The sequence below is a fragment of the Bombus fervidus genome, chromosome 13 (genome assembly GCF_041682495.2).
Source record: "Bombus fervidus isolate BK054 chromosome 13, iyBomFerv1, whole genome shotgun sequence".
Taxonomy (NCBI): Eukaryota; Metazoa; Arthropoda; class Insecta; order Hymenoptera; family Apidae; genus Bombus; species Bombus fervidus.
The window spans coordinates 1,303,003-1,325,454 of NC_091529.1; the positions used below are offsets into that span (position 1 = coordinate 1,303,003).

The 22,452-nt window shown below is 39.2% G+C and overlaps 1 protein-coding gene and 1 long non-coding RNA gene across 2 annotated transcripts; one reads left to right on the forward strand and one right to left on the reverse strand.

The window, feature by feature from the left end:
• Positions 1-11,807: 11,807 nt before the first annotated feature.
• LOC141445876 (nucleolar protein 14-like) lies at positions 11,808-12,254 on the reverse strand. The gene is made up of 2 exons (XM_074112026.1): positions 12,238-12,254; positions 11,808-12,159 (listed from the first exon to the last, which is right to left on the reverse strand). The coding sequence occupies exons 1-2, from the start codon at positions 12,252-12,254 to the stop codon at positions 11,808-11,810; spliced, it is 369 nt and encodes a 122-aa protein (XP_073968127.1).
• Positions 12,255-16,405: 4,151 nt separating this feature from the next.
• Positions 16,406-17,491, forward strand: LOC139993470 (uncharacterized). The gene is made up of 2 exons (XR_011801382.1): positions 16,406-17,004; positions 17,336-17,491. It is a non-coding gene; the product is annotated as an uncharacterized lncRNA (long non-coding RNA).
• The last annotated feature ends 4,961 nt before the right edge of the window (positions 17,492-22,452 follow it).

The following is a 22,452-nucleotide window of genomic DNA, read 5'->3' on the forward strand; positions in this document are numbered from 1 at the left end:
TCAGATTACTTTGCAGAATCTGCGAAACCCAAGTCCAATGTGGAAATAGGTTACTATAGTTCGCATGCAAATTGTTACCAGTGTAGGTACGCCTTTTCTCTCCGTTAATGATGCGGTTGACTTTGAGTGAGAAATGTTTATTCTGAACCTGTATCAAGACTCGTATTCAACATCCTGCCATACGTAGATGAGTCATGCGTTGAAACAAAGCGTCGCATCGCATCGCGTCGTTTCTTACAGAAACAAGATTATAACTTATATTAACACGTTGACGCCGGCGCCGATATTCAGGGTTTTCTCTGTGAGGCGGCGCCCGAATGCACGTTCTGCTTCGTGGGGCGGCGCAGCTTCAGATTAGATTGTTCAACACAATCGCAATTTTTCCAATTTGACCTCCATTTATAGCAAAATTACAAAAGCTATACGATTCCTGTTGGGTTCAATGAATTCCGTGGATTTCAACTGTAGCGGCACTCGACAGTAAACTTTCCTACGGTTTCTGTCCCGTGGCTCGCTACACAAAGACCCTATTCTTCGGACAAGATTGCCAGATGTCGATACATCCTCACGGAATATTTTCAGCTAGCCTAAGAACCTGCTATAAATCTTAGGATTTATTTAGCTAAGGTTCTCTAAAGGGACAAACAGTCTTTCTCTTAGCAGTCACTAAACATATCACCTCCTACGGGAAGATACGAGAAATCTGCTTTTCTCGCGTACGATGCTTCCCGCTAGCGATTTTCTTTCAAGGGCTGCTGCCATCCTTTTCTATCCACCAACACAAAATTAGCCAGTTAACAACGTCGTCCATTTCTCTCACTTTCCGGACCAAGGCTTTTCTGAACGAATCCGATGATCTTGCATTCTAAGACACACCTCAACACAATTTTCCTTCGCGGCATCATCGTGACGGAAAGTCAGTCGTTACATATCGGTCCGAAGCAATAGTTGGCAGTTCATAATAATTGATCAGAGTTCCTCAGCATCTTAGGCAACCACCCGAATTTATATAGCGCATCAAAACGCATCGACCAGAAGTCTAATTTGTAATCGCGAATTGCGAACCGTCAATATAACGCATCGTGTACACAGAGAATATATTTTAATAAATTTCTATTATTAAATATATCCGAGTGATTCTTCAATACGTACTTACTTTCCTACTGAAAAGTTTGAACAACGAATCCGCGTTCTTAGTTCAAAAAGACACACCCACACCAAGCTTTCCTCCGTAATAGCACGGGACAGGTCTTCACCGTTCTTTCAATCTTCATGTAGTCAATTCAAGTGTCTTATCCTTAGAGCAGTCATCTACTGTTCTCACAATCTCGGCGCAGTCATCTACTGTTGCTATAAATTTAGTTCTCTATACGGTCTACGCGACATCAATTCAATCTACTCTATGCTTAGACGACTCAACTATTAAGTACACAACTATTAATCGTTTATATCAAATATATCTTCCGACACGGCGCAATATTAAGTGTAACAAGTTGTTGAAAATATAAATATTATAGAACTGTTGATTACAGTTTTATTCGACAACAAACACCCCTATTATCCCACAAGAAATAAGGGGATCGACCTGTTCGTGGTGTCGATCGTTATAATCGTAACGAGAATTTACGGCTCCCGTTGACGCGCGTCTCCCCGCGACTGGAAGAAAGAACAGATATACAATAGTTTGGCAATATCAATTTGCATATATCTGTAAATGTTAAGTAAAGCTGACGGGACCAGCTTTGGTCCTAATTTTGAAGTACTCTTTTTCGAGTTTTCTCAATAAGTAGAGGTCTGACGTGAATTTTGACCATTGCACATAATTCTGTGAACATTTTTCTATAAGAAAATTCACGTAAGAAAGTTCATAGCGCGAATCAAAAAATTTTTTAATTTCGTACAGGAAAAAAAATAGTCATGCATGTTCGTCGGAGAACGGCGGCGCGCGTAAGAAACATGCATGATGAAAATAGTGTTAGGTTACGTTAAATTTTTAAAATGAACTGACAAAAGGCCAGTATGTATGCTAGATACTTCCAAGCATTACAGGTGTGTTATTGTTCAGGGAAAAAGTAATAAATTAAAACCAGACACTGTTTTTTTTTTTTTTTTATAATGATGCTAAAAAGGTGGTTGATCTATCCGATTAGATGTCATCCTATTATAGTTATTTGCGCAGAACCGTAAAATGGTATAGAAAAATTGTAATAGAATTAATATGCAGGACTTGCCTCGTAAATGCGTGGTGTGTACGTAAAAATTGGGGTACTAGAAGTGTTAAAATTTTAAAATTTCGCGAAAAAATTATTGATCACGTTTTAAGTACAGTGAATCTGCACAGAAAAGAAATGCCAAGTGAAAATGAAGTACTGCCCAAAAAACATTCACATTTTCTGCAGTCGTACCAAGGGCCCTCGAGTAAAACGAGACGGCGGTGTAAACAATGTTATTAATGCAATTCTAGAATAAAAGGTAGAGAGTATGCCGCGAATAAGGCCAAAAAAGTAATAACATATGATCGTTGTAAGGGCCAGCTGGCACTCTCTCTAACATGTTTTAAAAAATTGCATTAAAAAAGGAAATAATTATGTTAAGTTTATAATATTGAATTATTATGTTTTTACACATTGTTTATATTTTATGGCTAATTTATTCTAAATCTAAAGATAAGATTTACTGTTTCGCATGTAAATTATTTTTTACTACTGATATTTCATTGGGGACAGACGGATTTTGCAATTAGTCTCATTTAACACAGCAAATCAAAATGCACGAACGATCTGTGGTACATTTACGAGCTATAAACAAATGGCTTCAAACTGGACAGAATTTTCGTACTGGAAATCTACTTGATAAAGAGTTCGAAAAATTGTTAAGACTTAAAAGAACACGATAAGAACAAGATTTCTAAAGAATAACTGCTGTTATTTTATATTTGGCGCAACGTAATTTAGCTTTCCGAGGAAGTTCCGATACTTTGTACATACCGCACAATGATAATTTTTTTGAGTTTAATACAGTTAATTGTAAAATTTTATTCTGTTCTAAATGATCATTTAAACAGGACAGCCGTGAGACTTTCTTGAAACGCGTGTAACTCGTAGCAAGAGACTCGTGAAGTCACGTTACCAATGATCACAAGTTAATCAATCTCTGATTGACACCGTAACCTTGACTCGTCTATCTACTGAACGCGCTGGAAGATTCTCCTTCTAACTCCTTGTCGTACCATTTAACTCGGAAGAATCCGGGCCCGATGGCTTTGTATAGTGTAATTTTACTGTGCGTGTTTAAGTTGGAACGTCGGCCGATGAGCCAGTAGAATTTTTTTAATTTTGCTTTGAGTTGTTTGGTTTTATCTAAGATATGTTGTTTCCATGTTAATCTTCTGTCGAGAATCATGCCCAGATATCTGACTGACTCTTTATCTGGAATAGGTATATTGTTTATCGTCAACTGTGGGCAAGTTTGTTTTCGTAAAACAAACGTGAAAGTTATGTGACTGGATTGGTTTTCGTTGACTTTGAAGCGCCATTTGTGGAACCACTCTTCCATAGAGTCGACACCTCGCTGGAAAGTAGAGGAGGCAATTGTCGGGTCTAAGTGCGAGGCTAATAAGGCTGTATCGTCAGCAAATGTCGTTGTGGTTATATCTGTCGAAGTTGGTAAGTCTGCAGTGTAGATGTTGAACAGCAGGGGTCCGAGGACACTGCCTTAGGGTATGCCAGCTTCTATTGGAAATGTTGAGGTCATAGCGTCTAAGTGTTTTACCATGAATTGTCTATTGGTTAAGTAGGATTTTAGGATGGAGTAGTAGGTGTGTGGTAGGATTTTCGTTAGCTTGAACAATAGTTCTTCATGTCATACTTTGTCGAATGCCTGTTGAACGTCTAGAAATACCGCAGTGCAATATTTTTTCTTTTCTAAGTCTTGGGTGATTTTGTAAGTTAAACGATGGATTTGCTCTATCGTAGAATGTTGCTTTCGGAAACCGAATTGGTGATCTGGCAGTGTTTTTAGATCTTCTAAAAGTGGAAAGAGTTGTATCATTAGCATCTTCTCGAATAGTTTGGATAAGGTGGGTAGAAGACTAATTGGGCGATAAGAGCTGATTTCGTGTATTGGTTTTCCAGGTTTGGGAATGAGAGTAATCAATGATATTTTCCAGGATTTGGGATAGTATTGAAGGCGGAGAATTGCATTAAAAATGGAAGTGATGATTGCAATCCCTTTTATGGGAAGCTCCTTAATGGCTTTGTTACTTATCAGATCATGCCCCGATGCCGTTTTGGAATTTAGACGACGGATTAATTCTATGACTTCTAGTGATGAGAAAGGCTCAATAGGAGGAGACATCTGGAAGGGAGAATGCAGGTATTCAGTTATTTCATCTGGAGTAGTGGGGGAATATGGTTTGAAGACGTTAGTTAGATGACTAGCAAACAAGTTAGCTTTTTTGTGTAGGGTTACGCGCCCATCTACCTTGCGGACAGTGAATTGGAGGGATTGTTAGCGGAGGACGAGAGAGTTTCCTGGATGCCTTCCATAGTGAGTAGTTAGAGTCAGCTGTGGGAGATAGGTTGGCAAGGTATTTTTGAAAACAGTCGCTTCTATAGTTTCTAAGGGTTTTAGTGAGTTTTCTTGTTGCATTATTTAGATTGCGCTTGTCGTCGAGTGTTCTATGACTCTGCCATATTCTTCTAAGTCTGCGTTTTTCTACAATTTTTTTATTGTGTAATGGGGGTATTCATGGGGGGAATGTTCATTATGGATTATCGGTCTACTTTGTACTCCTTGAACTACCTGTGCGTAGGAGATTGAAGGAGTAGATAATTTTTGTGGGCTGGGTGTTGGAATCATGAAGTCCTTAACTCTGGGTTTGGGGTACTTGTTGTTATATAAGGTCTTGTAGGCTGAACAGCCTTTGTAGTTCGCAGCATGGTCTCCTTGACAGTGGATACATTTCGCAGGAGTTTCTGCTGATTTAGTGCATTGATCTGTAGAATGAGGACCTGCACATTTGACGCAGCAGTAATTGCGGTTGCAATATTTTTGCGTGTGTTGTATCTCTGGCACTTTTCACACTGAACTATCTCTTTTTTTGTAAAAGGTGGTTTGAATAATATTACTGAGTTCATTAATCGGTTGATATTATATATTTTAAGACCTAAGCACTAGATTCAAATAGAATCAAACATACTATAAACACTTATTAACCATGTCATAGTACCACGCCAGATAAATTTACTTAAAATTCTCTAACGAGAATTGATTGTAAAATAAACGCAAACAAATAAAAAAAAAAACTTTCGACGGAGGGTCGTCACTTGTATTGTGAACTGCACTAGGCACTGGACACACACGTGTTCACGCTTCGGCAGTCGATGGCTGAATGGGCCCAAATTTTGCGCCCGAATGATCGGGAAAGGAGCCGAAGTGGCGAAGACAAAGAGTCGGAACTTGATACATGATATCGTGTGACTGAGTGCGTAGATAGCCGCGCCCGGATTCACAAAAAGGACACCATTCAACACATTCACACTAGGCCTGAGATTAAGACCACGAGTGAGACTCGTGATATTCAAGTTTGGCTCAGAATTCTCATCACGACTCAGACTCGTAAAAGTATGGTAAGGGATTAAAACTAACCAGACTCTCTTCGCAATAGCGTTACGATATTTGTAGTCGCTAATCGACATTCACTGCACCCCGACTATCCATCACGTCAATCGAGGTACATGTGCAAAACTGCGCTTACTTCGATTTATGCGCAGCAAAAATTGCTACGCTATTCTGTTGCTAGGCTTCCGAAATTGCAAAAGTATGGTCCTATTTATGATTACCCCATTCGAGATCCGAGGCTGTCACCAAAGTTCAACGACGGGATGTAACATATGCTTACATCCAAAATTGATTCAGTTATAGGTGCTTTTCTCGAGTACATAAAGCTTTTACCACCATCGTACTAACAAACCATTTGCTAATATAGAAGGATCTGACATGCTTCTTTGCCTTTTTGATTTATAATCAGGGAATACGATTCCGGAGATTATTCACTATCTCGGGATTTCGGGATTGGGAAGTAGAAAGTTTCAAGAATTAAAATGTTTTATTATGGATAACAGATCTAAATCTTTATTTAAAGTGAATAAATTCACTTTCCATCGTTACATAGAGGAACGTAAATTAAAATCATGTTCATAAAATAATTGAAACAAAAATATTTGACCAATACAACAATAAAAAAAAATAGGACAATTAAAAATAATAAAGTCTAAATAAGTAATACCACTAAACCGTTAAGATTTTTGGAAATGCGAACGAATGAATAGCAACGCATAGCGTATTATTTCCAATATAATTGGCTGCTGAATATATTCGCTCTGCTTCAACGTTCGTAGAAAAAATTGACAACAAATATCGATATGCTAATTCTAGATGATGTTCACGGGTTCTAATATCCTTAAAGAGATTCATGTCTTTTTTTATACTTATTAACTAATTAACTGTATTTGAAGACTATACACGCGAAATAAAAACTTTATTTCGGTGCGTTTGTCGTGTAAAATAAAACATTACCAATTACTATAAAATTTTTAAATTTTAGTACAGAGTAGTAAAAACGTCATTTAATAGCATGTTTACTTTATGTTGCCAATAAAACTGCTATGTATTTTATGAAGAAAAATTTAATTACTTTCATTAGTATATCGGTTATTCCCCGTATAATGTACCACTTTTTACAAATTAAGTTGATTTTTTCCCAGTTATACCGGGTATCCGAGAAATATTTGTGTACTTCTGTCTGCTTATAAATTGGGTGGATATTTTACTGTATATATCGGGTATTCTCCGATAACAATTGTGATATATATGATTAAACTATTTGGTCGAATGTGTTGAACAAATTATTCAAGAATATACAATTCAAGAAACACAAACTTCGAAAATTACTCGACCAATTAACTGCAAAACCTACACGCCTTATGGGAAAACATTTCTCTAATTTTATTTCATACCAGTTACATCATCAAAGGCAAATCGAAAATTATTAAAAAAAATGGAATTCGTAAGAAGTCGTGGTACTGGTGCTGAACCTCTGAAGTACCACTTTTTGTGATACTATATTTCGAAAAATACCACACTGAAAAGATCAATTGAATTTCTTATATCTTTTTCTAATTTTTCTTGGTTATGAATTTTATTGTATTGTTACAACTTTGAAACTTTTTTCAACAAAGCCTTGAAACTCATATAAATTTTATTGCAAAACAACATGTCGATACAACAAAAATGTAATTTTACGTAAAGCGGAACAAAATTTTTCTATGCCACATTAGCAAACATCAGCAGCTCTATCGTTCGCTGTTTATTTAATATATATAGAACTAAATTGTGTATCTATTTCAGGATAGGTTTTTGCGGGGCTTAATAGATGTCGTCTTTTCAACTTTATGGATTCTAATTTTAATTTTAATAAACAAATAAGTAAAAAACAAAAATGTACAAAAGATTTAACTAACTGCGATTTTTTTTTTTTTAGTTGTACAATTACAATTACAATTAACAACACGTCAAAAATATTTATTTGTATTAGTGCGTGGCATATTCTAATTAGATAGATATGACTATTTAATTAACTAAATTTTATGCCGTCTTCAATTTCTATTGCACTATTAGCTTACTTCCTTGCTGAAATCCAATAATATTCTGTAATTACAGCTTAAAAATATCTGTGAATACGAAGAGAAAGAAGATGAATAGATTAACGATACGACTTATTTTCGTTAGAATGACAATCTGGTCCACTGCGCGATGTTTATGCAAAATCGGCCAAACAAATTCCAGAGTTTTTGCGAACGAGACCGTTCTCTATAGTGGAACTCTAAAAAATGTGAAATACGTAAAAAAAGCTTAAAGGAACTCTTCTTGCAATAACAATAATTTGCAATAAAGAAATCCAAAAATGTCTGAACGGATTGAAGGAACCATCCTCTACATAATTAAAATGATTAAAAAATATTTCACTTACTTTGATATAATTCACACCTTACAAGGCTGAATATGATATTAAATTTTACTGTTTAGTAATAATTATCTTTTTTGGACGATTACAATTGATAAATCAAGAAATTGGAAGATGAAAACAAATCCGCAAACGCGAACATCTCAGAGTTAACGAAACCATTTGACCCTTTTGTTTAGTCAAATCATTGTGTCAAATAATACAAGTGAAATATAAACACATAATAAATCTTGGTTATTTAAAATTTTTATTTCTTTCCTGTGTTGTAGAAAATAGTAATATTCTGTGAAAAATAACTCCAATTCATAATCCTTCAAACTAAATAGAAGTTACTGAGAAATACCGAGAAATACATTCTTACACTTGTTAAGAAATGTTGAGAGATATGATAATAGCAAAATATATGATAAAATAGAATAAGCAATGAAAGTGGTGAAAATTAAAATTAATAGAATGACTGTAAAAAGAATAAATAAATTTCGCTTAAGAATGCTCGTTAATTTGTTGAAATTAAGGAAACAAATTTTCTGTTATTTATACTTCGTTTTATACCATATACTTTATAAACTTTTATAAACTTTATATAACTGAGGATTTTATAATAATTTAGAGAGAGGGGCCTTTATTTATACAATATATTCTTCAGGTTGAGACGCTCCTTAGGTTTATTGCTCGTCACTGTAAACACAGCAAAAGCATGTTTTCCCATGTATGATACTTGGAGGTCGCTTCGACCCACGAGCGACAGTTGGTAGGGGCCGGGCACCAGTCATCGCTAGTTTTCCTTCTCGATATCATCGTCACTGATCGTCACTTGCTATCAACTCTTCAGTCAGAACACACTTTAACTTGTTATCCACTCTTTGGTAAAAGCTACACATTGCTTCGGTCGCAACACTCACAAACACTTTTATCATTCAAAAGTTGTTGGAAATAAATAGTAGTAATATTTAAACTATGAACTCTTCAGTATCAAAATCATATAGCGAAGCAACATATAGCGGAGTCAAAGGAACGCAATGCTGAGAAACAGCCGAGAAACAAAAAATGCGTGAACAAACTATAGATTTAACGGAGAAACTTGATTCTGAATGATCCTGAGCGATCCCCTTCCAATTGTTTCATCAATTAATAAGAGCGTTGAAGAAACAACTACAGCACAGATAAAGCCAGACGATTACGATATTGCAGTACGTAAGTTGAAGTTTGAAACCTTATTGAGAATGAAATGAAAATAGAGAAAAAGAATTCTGTGAAAAGGAAATTAGCCGAAAGTTGTAATGGTAAATTCTTAGGATCTGAAAGTTCTGAAGAAGATAAGTTATCGAAAGGAGAGAAAATCTTATAGGGAAGAAGAAAAAGAGTTAAACAAAAGCAATATGATAAATGGTTCAAAAGGAAAATAAAAAAACTAGTATTATGAAATTGTATGGTGAGACTAAAGAGCAAGAAATTGAGAATGGTCTTTTAAAAATGAATAATGTCGTGGAGAGTGCAAGGAAGGAATTACCTTACACTTTTAAAGTTCTAGAAACTTTTGAAGAGTTCCAAATTTTTTGTAAAATTACCAAATCAGTGTCGTAATCAGTTACCAGTCAATTATCGTAGATAATATAATTAAGTGCAATCATTGGTCATCGAATAACACAGACAAAGAAAAGTTATCAAATTTATTTTTGTTTTTGTTACAACATGTAAATGATCATGTTATAGAAAATGATGTTGAAAGTATAATTACAGGTTTCCAAATTATTAATAGGTAATATATAACTTTCTAATAAAACTTATTTACTTGTATTATATCTATATTACATTGCACATACTTATTTCAGATTATCTCCTTTTTCAAATGATCTTGCTCAGCTAAATCCAGATCTGAATGCCAGATATGGTATACAAGGAATAATAAAAGAAAAGCACGACGACTTTGAGAAAAATAAGAAGAAATACCCTGGTCTAGATACAGTATGTTTAGCATATAATTTTGTTAAAAATATATATTCGGATATTCTGTAACTCCTGCCTGTGCAATATTTCAAAGGGTCTTTTTATATGTACTCTTATATTAGAGGTAATTGTTAGTACCACTGTCATATTTTTATAATCGAACACATCATCTGGAAATGCAATACACTATATTAATAATATTCCATTCATATTCATAATATACGGTATTTTAAGTAAGCGATTTGTTCCGTCTGTGATAAACAGTTTTCTTGCTCGAGGATTTTTTCCATCATCTTCTGCTGGGACTTTGTCATTTATAGTTTTTAGCGTAAAACCATCATCAAGATCATCTGCAGATCTGTGTTTAATTTCATTATTTGTATTATTTACATGTCCTTTCTTTCTTGCCAGCCGATCTGCTTCTAAAGCTTCCAATTTTTACTTCTCCTCTTTCACAATCTCTTCTTCAGATCTTAATTTATCTAACGGTGTACCCTTAGTTTCAAACTTCAACTTACGTACTGCAATTTGTAGAGGACTTGTATAGAGGATAATTGATCGTGAGATTTATTAGACGATGTTGCTCGTTGTTGAAACTGTCGAGTATATTTAAAATAATTAAATAAATAAATATACAGACAATATTCGCTGAGACGCTCGTACAGTCGCAAAATAAGATAGCTGATAAATACTCGATAGATGCTCGATAGATACTTGTAAAATACTCGTAGATGCTGATCGATAACTCATTGGTAACTCGACGATAACTGATAAATAACTCGTAGCTACTCGTTGGTAATTAATAGATGCCGATCGATAACTCGTTGGTACCTGATATTGATTCGCGCGACTAACTGATAATTAATAGATAACTAAATAACTCGTTGGTAACTGAACTGCTTGCGATCGCGTCTGTTTATTTATCCTGGTCGAGGGACAGTCGGAAAATTCGAATTCGTCTACGTTTGACGGTTGCCTGTAGCGGCGATATTGTTTTGCCCGGAGTTTATTTATTATTACATTACGTGTTTCCTAACGATATTCATACTCCAAGGTAAAACAACAACATGATTCGAATTGTCCTCTAGCTGATGTTATTCGGTGACCAATGATTACATTTAATTATATGATTATCTACAATAATTGACTGGTAATCAGCGTCGTAATTTTGCAAAAATTCTTGTAACTCCTCAAAAGTTTCTGGAACTTCATAAGTGTAAGGTAATTCCTTCCTTGCACTCTCCATGACATTTTTCATTTTTAAAAGACCATCTCCAATTTCTTGCTTTTTAGTCTCATCATCCAATTTCATAACACTAGTTTTTGATTTTCCTTTTGAACCATTTATCATATTGCTTTTGTTTCGCTCTTTTTCTTCTTCGCTACAAGATTCTAACTCCTTTCGATAAGTTATCTTTTTCAGAACTTTCAAATCCTGAGAATTCACCGTTACAACTTTCAGCTAATTCTCTTTTCACAAAATTCTTTTTCTTTCTTTTCATTTCTTTCTCAATAAGGCCTCAAACTTCAACTTACGTGTTGCAATGTCGTAATCGTCTGCCTTTGTCTGTGTTGTACTTGTTTCCTCAACGCTCTTATTAGTTGATGAAACAGTTGGAAGTGGATCGCTCCATTCAGAATCAAATTTCTCTGTTAAATCTAAAGTTTGTTCACGCATTTTATGTTTCTCGGGCGTTTCTCTGTTTTGCATTTCTTTGATTCCGTTATAAGTTCATCTATAAGATCCTTGCTAGGCTTTTCTGAATCTGATTTTGACAAAATACCACCACCAAGTTGAGCTTTACCAATAAATTTAATATCTAGTTTACCGGCTCTACCATCTATCGTCGCGCTCTTCATCGACACTTTTTGGATCATCAAATTTTTCAGTTTCCTCTAAAGTCTGGCCTCTATGTGTTAATACTTCCTGCTCATTCAAGTTATAAATATTCTTTTTCTTGCGAGCTCTAATCTTTTCTTCTGCAAATCTGGCCAAGGCTTTATTCTCTTCGCTCAGTAATGAATTTTTTTCACCTATACGCCTATCTAAAAATAAATTATCCTTGTTTTTTGATTTGTACTTTTGAAGAAGTGTTTCTCTTCGTTTCTTAATTGCTTTTGCACGAGATACATCTGGAAAACCTTTATCCGTCTTGCTTTGTCTACCCAATACATTTTGTTTGTCCCTATTTACATGTACTTCAAATAAGTTCTAGGATTTCTTTTGTTAATTACATTTTTGTTGGGAAACTTCTGATCATAACTGCTTTTCTTTAACCATTTTTATTCCTTGCCCTTAACGTATTTATTCCCAAAATATTTTAATTCCATGTTAAATTTAATCTTTGGCGAAGCTTCTTATTATCTTTCTTAGACAATATTGGTATTTTGAATGAATTTGTGCAAGATTGTAGTAATGATCACTTCGGATATAACGGATCGTGATCGCTATATTAGCGTTTTTGAAGATTCTTATAATTTCATGAATTATAATAAATGTAAATAAGCATTTTCGTAAGAAAATCTTTGAACGCATTTCGTTTGTGAAAACAATACTGTAATTGTATTATACGGAGGTAATTGCTTATGGAAAAAATTAGTAGGAGGCTTAGTTTTCAAGAAAAACGAGTTTGAAAAATGTATCGAGTGTTCTTGAATTGTCTAATTTGCTAATTACCGACTGCAATATACAGTTACAAGAAGGTTATTCTGCATGCGAAAATTAATAAAAAGTGTGATATAAAATTTGCCAATTAGTTTTTCCAGTTAATTTTCACAAAAATAGAATTTCAACGCGTTTAATTAAGAATTGTCCTAGTGTACATGTGTGGTAGATTTGCAAATTTATTTTTCTCGGACACAAATCGTCTTGTGAATAAATTTTATTCTACGCTTTCGACTTATTTTCACATGTGGAATAATCTGATTATTTACTTCTACCTAGTCTGGAATTAGCAATGTTCAAATATACTTAATAAATTGTCAGACTCGATTTTCGCAAAAACGAAATATTATACGAAGATTTTATGTTATATTTCCTTCTTATTTTTTCATAAGGAATCGCCTTACGTCCGCTTGTATCGTATATACATGTTCTTTGGCCGCACTCTGTATAAATCGATGCAATCTTAAGAATAAAATGTATATGAACAATATATATGTAATAAATGGTTTCTAGAGATACACTTCTTATTATTATTTACACTGTCCTCTTTGGTTAAGATATTATTGTTCTAAAATGATTAAAATGAATCAAATAACCAGCTGGTTTGCGAAGACTTATGAAACTTTTACCAACACGTATCTTACACTTTTGTAATAACACCAAAATAACACCGAACCCAATATAATTTTTTTACGTGGGGAAATCATCATGGTCATCCCGCCGCTGTTCTGGGGATAGTGGCGGGATAGTATCGGTTTCTTACCGACTAAAACCGCACGAAAAAAGGAAAAAAGAAAGATATACTAAACAGTTAATTTCTCTTGCTGAGGCAACTTATAATTAGTTTCACTATAGCGTGATTTTGTCATTCTCGCACTTGTCTATCTCGCATAAAAAAATAGATATGAACTTTTGCGTAGAATTGTACAATTAAATAAGTTCTTGTAGCGTGGAACTCAACAGATTCTTGTCTATGCTAGTGTGCAACCAACCATTGCAAATCCCTAACTTTAAGCTTAAATACCTAGGTTCTTATATATGCTAGATGTTAATTCGTCCAGTCGCGAGGAGACGGTCGCGTTATAGCGCGTCAACGGGAGTCGTAAATTCCCGCTACGATTGCACGAGTCGACACCACGAACAGGGCGATCCCCTTATTTCTTTTGGGAGAATAAGGGGTGATTGGGTTGGAATATAACTGGACTTCACAGTTATATAATATATGTATATTTATTTACACTGGATTACAATAGTTCGAACGTGAACCGAACGTGTTTGAATTCGTCGTGTCGGAAAGCACCGTGATGGACCTGAAGGTTGTTCGATTTGATAGTTAGAGCAGCGAGAACTTGACTGAATGAGTTATGTTAGAACTTGACGGCCCGATGAGTGTTAGAACCGTAGACTTGACTGCCCGAGGGATATTAGAACAGTGAACTTGACTGTCCGAGAGATCTTAGAACAGTGATTGACCCGTCTCGTACTATTTAGGAAGAAAGCTCGATGTGGGTGTATCCTTGTTGAACTAAGAACGCGGATTCGTAGTTCACACTTTTCGGTAGAAAAGTGAGGGTAACGATCCGCGATGCCCATTGGGTATTGCCAATATTAATAAATCAAATACGAGGAGACAGTCCTCGGCAGATGTGGCTCACATATGTTTCTGCTCTTGAGAAAAACTCGCTACCTCGCTGAACAAACCTCCGCTTTCTCCGTAATAAGTGGGAGCGTGCAATAAACCTAAGGACCTTTTCTAAAGACCATCTACAACCGAAGATGTTCAAAGGAATGCAACTTTATAGCTAACAGATGTGGTCTATGGGGTGGTTCCTTGGGTTTATTGCGGGTCAGTGTGACGATGAGCAGGCCTCGGCGGCCTGACCATGAGGGACGTCGCAGGTACCGACTCACGCGACGTAACACTAGATTACAACCAAACAGGGCAAGATCCCTAATCTTACAGATTATTGTGTATGCTAATTTCATTTGAACTGAGTACTGGATAGCATAGTGTAGTACTAGTACGGGAACAACCAGAACGATAAGCTTGAACATTGTCATTTTTCTCTCTGATATTACTTACCTGTTGAAAATATACTTTGTTCAGCGGTAAGTGCTAATTTGTATTGAAATCGGTCTGGAAAGATTTCACAGAGGCAGGCAAAATGATTGTACAACTGAATCTTTTGACTTTCAACGAGTAGCAAATTGACATGCTTGTCCATCTTCGCGCGGTTAGATGATCTTGTTTTTCTATTCGTAAATGTTTATGGACATGTGGTTACGTTTCTTAAACTTGCCAATGCGATTTAGCGTCAAAGACAGTTGCAGTCGGTGCAAAACACGCTCGCAAAGTGGACACGCATCACCACCACATTTGATATTGATAACTACCTTTTTCAATTGTACTACCTGAGGTAGGGAGTGGCTGCTACCTACGTATAGAGATTGGTGTTTGCTGCTATTTATCAATAGATACAGTATTCTCGAAACAGCCCAACCATCCTCTCGTTCCGGAAACTCCTTCACCGATGCCTAGAAGTGACGGCATCATGTCCTGAAATACCACATGTGTAAATTGGATGATGCATATAGTTCATAATTTTGTATTAGAACTCTTCACTGAAATCCTGTTTCGTAACACAAATTCAGCTTTAAATACGACACTCACTTACAAAGACGAGTGTTCATTAATAATATTCGTAACACGTTTGATGACCAATTCTCCTCGTGTGTTGAAGAAAGTGATACGGGTTGATATGTTCTATGTTAAACGACGGATGTGCAAAAAATATTTACGTATCAAAACGTTAAAATTCTTTGAATTACAAATAACTGACGTTATCGCACGTTTTGCACGAATAGGTCATTAGTTCATTCTCCTGTTTAGACTGATATTTGATATCAGCTTTATACTCGCATTGTAATGTTTTTACTATTCATGGTACTCGTTCGCACAGACGCTGCCAAGGATGTCAACAACTTAAAAATGTGTCTGGCGCAATCCATGTTTGCATTAGAAAAAAATGTCTTCGTAGCATTAAACGTTCATCTTTTCTTTGGATCATGCCCGATGCAAAGCTTACATCATATTAAATACTCTACAGGTAATAGCGGTTTTTTACAATCCCATGATGCATCCAAAATGTGGACAACGCTATAACTGCTTCGCTCAACACTTGGTGATCACTTTATAGATATTACACATCCTCCTACTTCTTGCCACAACAATCTAAGTGATTTAAGCTATTACAATGATAACTTATTTTTCGTTGTTTTTGATCAGTCGTTGAACTTGAACAAAGCGTCGCCTGAAACTGTTTCGGCGCTATATACAAGCTCCGTTCACTTTATATTACCCGAAACGTATGCGGAAGAATAGGGAAGAAAGAAAGAGATATTTCGATCTAGCAGGATTGAATACAATTTTATTCGTAAGGTTAAGGTTTATCGCTTGACAGAAATCTTGGAAAGAAGAAAAGAAAGAGGAAATGAAAGAAAGGTGGAACAATATAGGTTGAGACTCATGATAGATTCTGTTGTTCTACCGATTTACTATTCACACACACACTTGCTTACCTCACGCATTTCTGGTCACTGGCTATGCCTATACTTGTATGTCTACAAGGCCGGCGCAAGGTAGGTTCGCCGAAACCCAGCCCCGCATTTTGAGAGGCCCTGTGGTCTACGAAAATTACCCAATTAAAAAACACCGATTTTGATTAACTTTTTACAGAATGATGATATCATTAACAGATGTTTTTTTTAGTAGCGATGATTCATTTTAAAGGAGTGACAAAAATCATCAAAGTTCAGTGTAACTCCATAAAGTCCTCATATCCTGGAAACTACTTTCGATAAAAAAATCCAGGCGTTTTCATAGAAATGTACTTTTTAGAGAAATTAAACTACATCAATAGTGTTTTGCAAAAGTCATACATGATTACAGATTTTGTACTTTCATTGAATTTTTTGCCCCTTGGAAGCGAATTATAGATGCGAAAAAATATTACTTGGATTTGTTTAAAAAACTGCCTAAAAAAATAAAGATAAGACTCCCCAATTCTTGGAAGTCTGCCGATGAGTCGCAGCACCTACGAATTTGCATAGGAATTGGGCATAGCAACGCCTGACATATATTAGTGCTTGTGTGTCAGTTCCAGTCTTGCGGTTCATATGTTTTAAACAAAAACGCATCAGGCTATTGCATTGCTACGGTCTTCGATGCTGAGCGTTAATCAATCTCTCGCCGAGTGGCAAGGACTGTGATCGTTACGTTTCGGTAAATTTAAGACGACGAATATTTTTCAAAATTATATTATAGTATAAACCGTGACATATACAATTTCAAAACGTTTGTTTTCTGGTATTTTTTTTTTTTTTTCAAATATTTTCCCTCTTTTAAGTTAAAATTAACTCTAACTGAAATCGCATCACAGAAAAAACGTATGGCAGTCATACAAATCAAATCCAATACATATAACTAATTGAGAATTTGAATTCGTTATTATTAAATTAATTTCACCCCAAATGTTAAAATTTCGATAAAGTGAATGGGAACAGAGAAATATTTCAACTATATACAAACTAATGAAATATGTAGTTTATCCTATCTTGCAATAAATGTTTTTTGGCACGCGATTTTATTCATCTTTGTAACAGACAAAATTTTATACACAGAAATATATTTTTTTAAGAACCGCTATGGCTAGTAGAGATAGAGATCGCGGTCGGAAATACTTAAGTGGGGATGAAACGGAAGAAGCAGCGAGACGATTATATTAAACAGCAAACAAACAACATTTTGAAGTATGTAATTGAAACTACTAGTCATTCAAGACAGTCAAACGAAGGCGAAGAACACACAGCAATGAATCAGATCCCTTTGGAAGAGAAAAACCAAAAGTTGAATACACCTGTGAAAGAAAATGAAGGAGACATCAATGAAACTGAATTGGACGAAAATGAAAACAATGGAAAAACGAGCGATTGTGATTTCTCATCAAGAAAAAGATATTGAAAATATGGAAATTGAAGCATAAAAAGAAGAAAACAAAAATTTCAACATTGAAGATCCTTCTTTTTTTTTTTTTACGTGGAGGAAGTCCGCACGGACACCCGCTGCTTCTGGGGGGGGGGGGAAGCGGCGTGGTAGTGTGGGACTCCAACTGACTAAAACCTTCACGATAATCGTCCCTGTTGCGATCGAGGGGTGCCCGGGAACCGCTAGAGCGACACATCAAATAGTCTCTTTATATTTACGAGCTTATACCTCGATCGGACGTCACACTAAGCTCGGGCCCCCTAGGGTCCATTGGGGTTGGGGTACGCCCAACCAGCACACAAGGTGCTCTTGCACCTTGCCACCTCGAGTAGCTAAGCCTGGCAGAGGCTTTCGCTCGCCTCAGGTCAGACAAGGCTGTTTTCCAAAGCCCTACCGTCTCCCAGGACGGTTCCGAAGCAGTTGGTACGCTGCTCACCTGCCGGCGTAACCGCACCGAAGACACGGGGGGTGGGCACCCGCGCTCCGAGAACGGCCGCCTTGCCAGCATCTGGGCCATCAACCACTGCCACCACGAGTCCATACCCGAATTGTGGACGAGCAGAGGGGTCGCTCTACTCCCTCCGGGCTAACACTCGACCGCCCGTGGTACCAACTTATGTCGTTGGTGGGACCACCGTGTGGATGTACGGCCACGTCACTGCTGGCTCGACGACCTGCTAGCCGAGCATTCAGCAGACCAAGATGGGAGTTCACGCAAGCGGGGACCTGCGGTACTTTTGTACCCAGGGATTTATCCCGGCGGTCCCATCCTTCGCATCAGGATCGTGAGTGCGCTACTACCCAAGGCCGCGTAGAGAGAATATAGCCGCACTTAAGCGCACGTATACTCCCGGCGACCTTCCCTGCGGTGTACATAGAGGACTCACATAAGCAGGACGTTTATCTCGACGGTCCTCCCTGGCTGCGGGAACGTGGGTTTGCCAGCCCCCATAGGCTCGCACTCGGCGAGCCCTCCCTGCGTGGGGAGCGACACACCAGCCCCCCCCCCCTCCCGCGCACAATAATCCATTCGCAAATGGAACGGTGCGGTTATATCACATCGCACCCCGTCACCGGGGCCGCCGTGCAAAGCGTGCACAGATCGCGTGCATGTCGCGCCTCAGGCGGATTGCTCCTGTCTCCGCTTCTTCATCCGTCGGGGATTCTTCCGCCCAGGCGACGGTCATAGTGGCCTCCGCCATGAGATCTTCGTCGCAGTGGGTCGCCGCCCACCGCGGAAAGTTCCTTCTTCTTCCCGATGAGCTGCCGGACCCGCGCGTCCCGAACGAACGGTCGTCTCTCGCGCCACCGACCGCCACGTCAATCACGAGGTGATCCGAGAGTGTTTCCTTTCCTCTGCGGACACACCCCACCCCGAAACACGGCCAGAAGCGGCAGGGTTTGCCCACGTGAAGTCCACTATGGACTCGTCCCACCACGCCACGTGCGTGCTGGACGGCCCTCAGTTAATAATCCCCCTACCATCGGTCCTCCGGGAGCACCATGCCGTAGAGTAGGCGTTGAAGTTCCCGAGGATCAGTGACAGACAGGCGCCCAAACGCCTCGCACAAGCCGCGAGTCCGTCCAGGAAGGAGGTGTATTCTGTCCGGCTAATGTTGGGCGACACATAGACGGCGACCACGGCCAGGTCGTTCCATCTCACGGCCACAAAGCCCCGTACCTGCTCAATCACCGAGCAGGAGGGGCTTCCCGCGATCCCGGTCCAGAATATGGCGACCGAACCGAACAGGTCCCCAGCGCCCCGTGGCGCATCGGGAATGCTGTACGGCTCGGCCACCACTGCCAGGCCGATGCCCCGCTCCACCAGGCTCTAGAACATTAAGTTCTGAGCCCGGCGTGAGCGGTTGAGATTATGATACACTGAAGGAGTGGTTACCGTCCGCTTCTTCTATTTCCTCTTAGGGTCCGTCTCCATGGCCTCCTCCGGGTCGTTTCTCTCACGGTCGGTACGAGCGACTTTCTCTTTCTCTCTTCTAGCCTCCATGAGGCCGGTTGACTGTTTCCTCGCCGCCGCGCCACCGCCATCGCCAGGAACGGTCCTTACCTCTTGTACGGCCCTCTTCTTATGGACTGGCGATTTACACGCCGGTGATCCCATTCGGTGCGACGCGGGCAGTCCGTGCACACCGGACATTTAGGTACCCGTGCCAGGAAGTCCCTGACACAATGCCTCTCCATACCGGTAGCAACGGTCCGACTGGTCGACCGTTGACATGCAATCCTGACTCCAGGTACTTGAAACGCTGGAACCGACGTTGAAGATCCTTTTTTTTCTTTTTTTTTTTTTTTTTTTTCATGGAGGAAATCCGCACGGACACCCGCCGCTTCTAGGGGGAAGAGCGACGTGGTAGTGTCGGACTCCAACCGACTAAAACCTCTACGATGACCGTCCCTCTTACGATCGAGAGATGCCCGGGAACCGCTGAGGCGACACAGCAGGCCTCCCCGCGCACAACATTCTGTCCGTAAATGGCGCGGCGTGCTGCCATGTCACGTCGCGTCCTCTTCCAGGGGCCGTTCGGATCCCCTACCGGACTGCTTGGTGGCCCCCCGGTGCTGGAGAGTCCAACACTTAATCCTTCCAATACCCTTCGGAGGTCGCGGTAGCCCTTGCGCGCCTCGTGTAGGTGCTTCCACGGACACCGCCGCGCCCTCGTCGGCCGATCCTCTCGGGATAGGAAACCCGCTCCCTCACCCGCTCCGCCGCCTCCTTCCGCAGCATAACTAGCTCGCAGAAGGAGGCTACGGCCTTCCTGCCCCTCTCGCTCGTCAGCAACGCTTCAAAAATCGCCGGCGGCGAGAAGTCGCATCCTATTTCCCCGGTGAGAGAGTGTCGCGGCGCTGCCCATGCCGGGCAATGTTCCAGCGTATGCTGCGCCGAGTCCACACTTGCGTCGCAGTGGTAGCAACGCGCGGTCCCCTCTTTCCCGATTCGACGCAGATATTCCCCGAAGCACCCGTGTCCTGTGAGCACCTGCGTCACCCTGTAGGTCAGGGGAGATGCGCCTCCGTCCAACCAAACGTCCCAGTTTGGGATGACAGCCCCGAGGAACCTTAGCCTCGGCGCGCCCGTTCTTGTGTCGAGGCCGGCGCGCCAACTGTCGAGCAGCTCTCGCCGAGCCCGCGCCTCCGCGGCAGCATCCACCGCGCCGACTCCGCCCAGCAGACCCCAAGTGCGGAGATAAATCTTGCGACACCTCAGGGTCTGCAGCTCGAACGGTGGAAGCCCGGCGAGCACCGCCGCTGCCGCGTCATTGTTTTTGCCTAGAGATAATCTAACGTTAATTTCGTGTGTCGAGGCGGTATCCATGTTCCGAGGCACAATAACAACATGAGACGTTCTCGCTTCGCCTCGTCCTATGACTCATGTGTCGCTACAGATATATCAATAGCTTGCATAGCTCATTAGAAATAGAATTCATAATGATCGTTAACTTCTTCCTTTGTCGTTTTTCTGTGATCTCTATATTAATATTGAAGGCTATGTCCCATAGTAAGTAGTCCAAATTCTTCGTATTATATCTTGAAATTAAAGACAATATTAAGCACATTTTTCGCGTGACTTGTCATAACAATGATAAACAAAACAAATCAGAGTTTCAAAAAATTGTATTTTAATTGGCGTTGTCTTTAACGTGGGGCATATCAATCCGCATCACTTTCTTCAACACGTGAGGCGAATAGACATCAGACATGATACGGACATTATTAATGAACACTCATTTTTGTAAGTGAATGTAGTATTTGAAACTGAATTTTTGTTATAAAACAAGATCTCGGTGAAGAGTTTCAACACACGAATTCATGAACTATACGCATGATATGTGGGTTTAAAAAACGCAACGACATATCTATAAACGTTTACGGATGAGAAAACAAGGCGCGTGAACAGCTTCATCTAACCGCGCGAAGATGGACAAGCATGTCAATTTGCTACTCGTTGAAAGTCAAAAGATTCAGTTGCACGATCATTTTGTCTGCCTCTGTGGAATCTTTCCAGACCGATTTCAATACAAATTAGCACTTACCGCTGTACAAAGTATACTTTCGACCGGTAAATAATATCAGGGAGATAAATGACAGTGTTCAAACTTATTGTTCTGGTTGTTCCCGTACTAGTACTACACCATGCTATCGAGTACTCAGTTCAAGTAAAATTAGCATACACAAGAATCTGTAAGATTAGGGATCTTGCCCTGTTTGGTTGTAATATAGCATATATAAGAACCTATGTATTTAATCCTCAAAGTTAGGGATCTGCAGGTTGGTTGCACGCTAGCATAGACAAGAATCTATTAAGTTCCACGCTACAAGAACTTATTTAATTGTACGATTCTACGCAAAAGTTCACATCTACTGTCCTATGCGAGATACGCAAGTATGAGAATGACAAAATGGCGCAATAGTGAAACTAATGGTAAGAGAAATTAATCGTGCCTCAGCAAAAGAAATTAACCATTTACTATATCTTCTTTTTTCCTTTTTCCTTTTTCTAGGAGATCCCGAGGCACTCCTGTTAAGCATTGAGTAGGCAACCGTGCGGTTTTAATCGGTGAGAGTCGGACACTACCCCGCCGCTTCAACAAAGAACAGCGACGGGGTAACCATGAGGATCTCCCCATGTAAAAAAATTATAGGGGTTCGGTGTCATTTTGGTGTTATTACAAAAGTGTAAGATACATATTGGTGAAAGTTTCATAAGTTTTCGCAAACCGGCTGATTATTTGATTCATTTTAATCGTTTTAGAA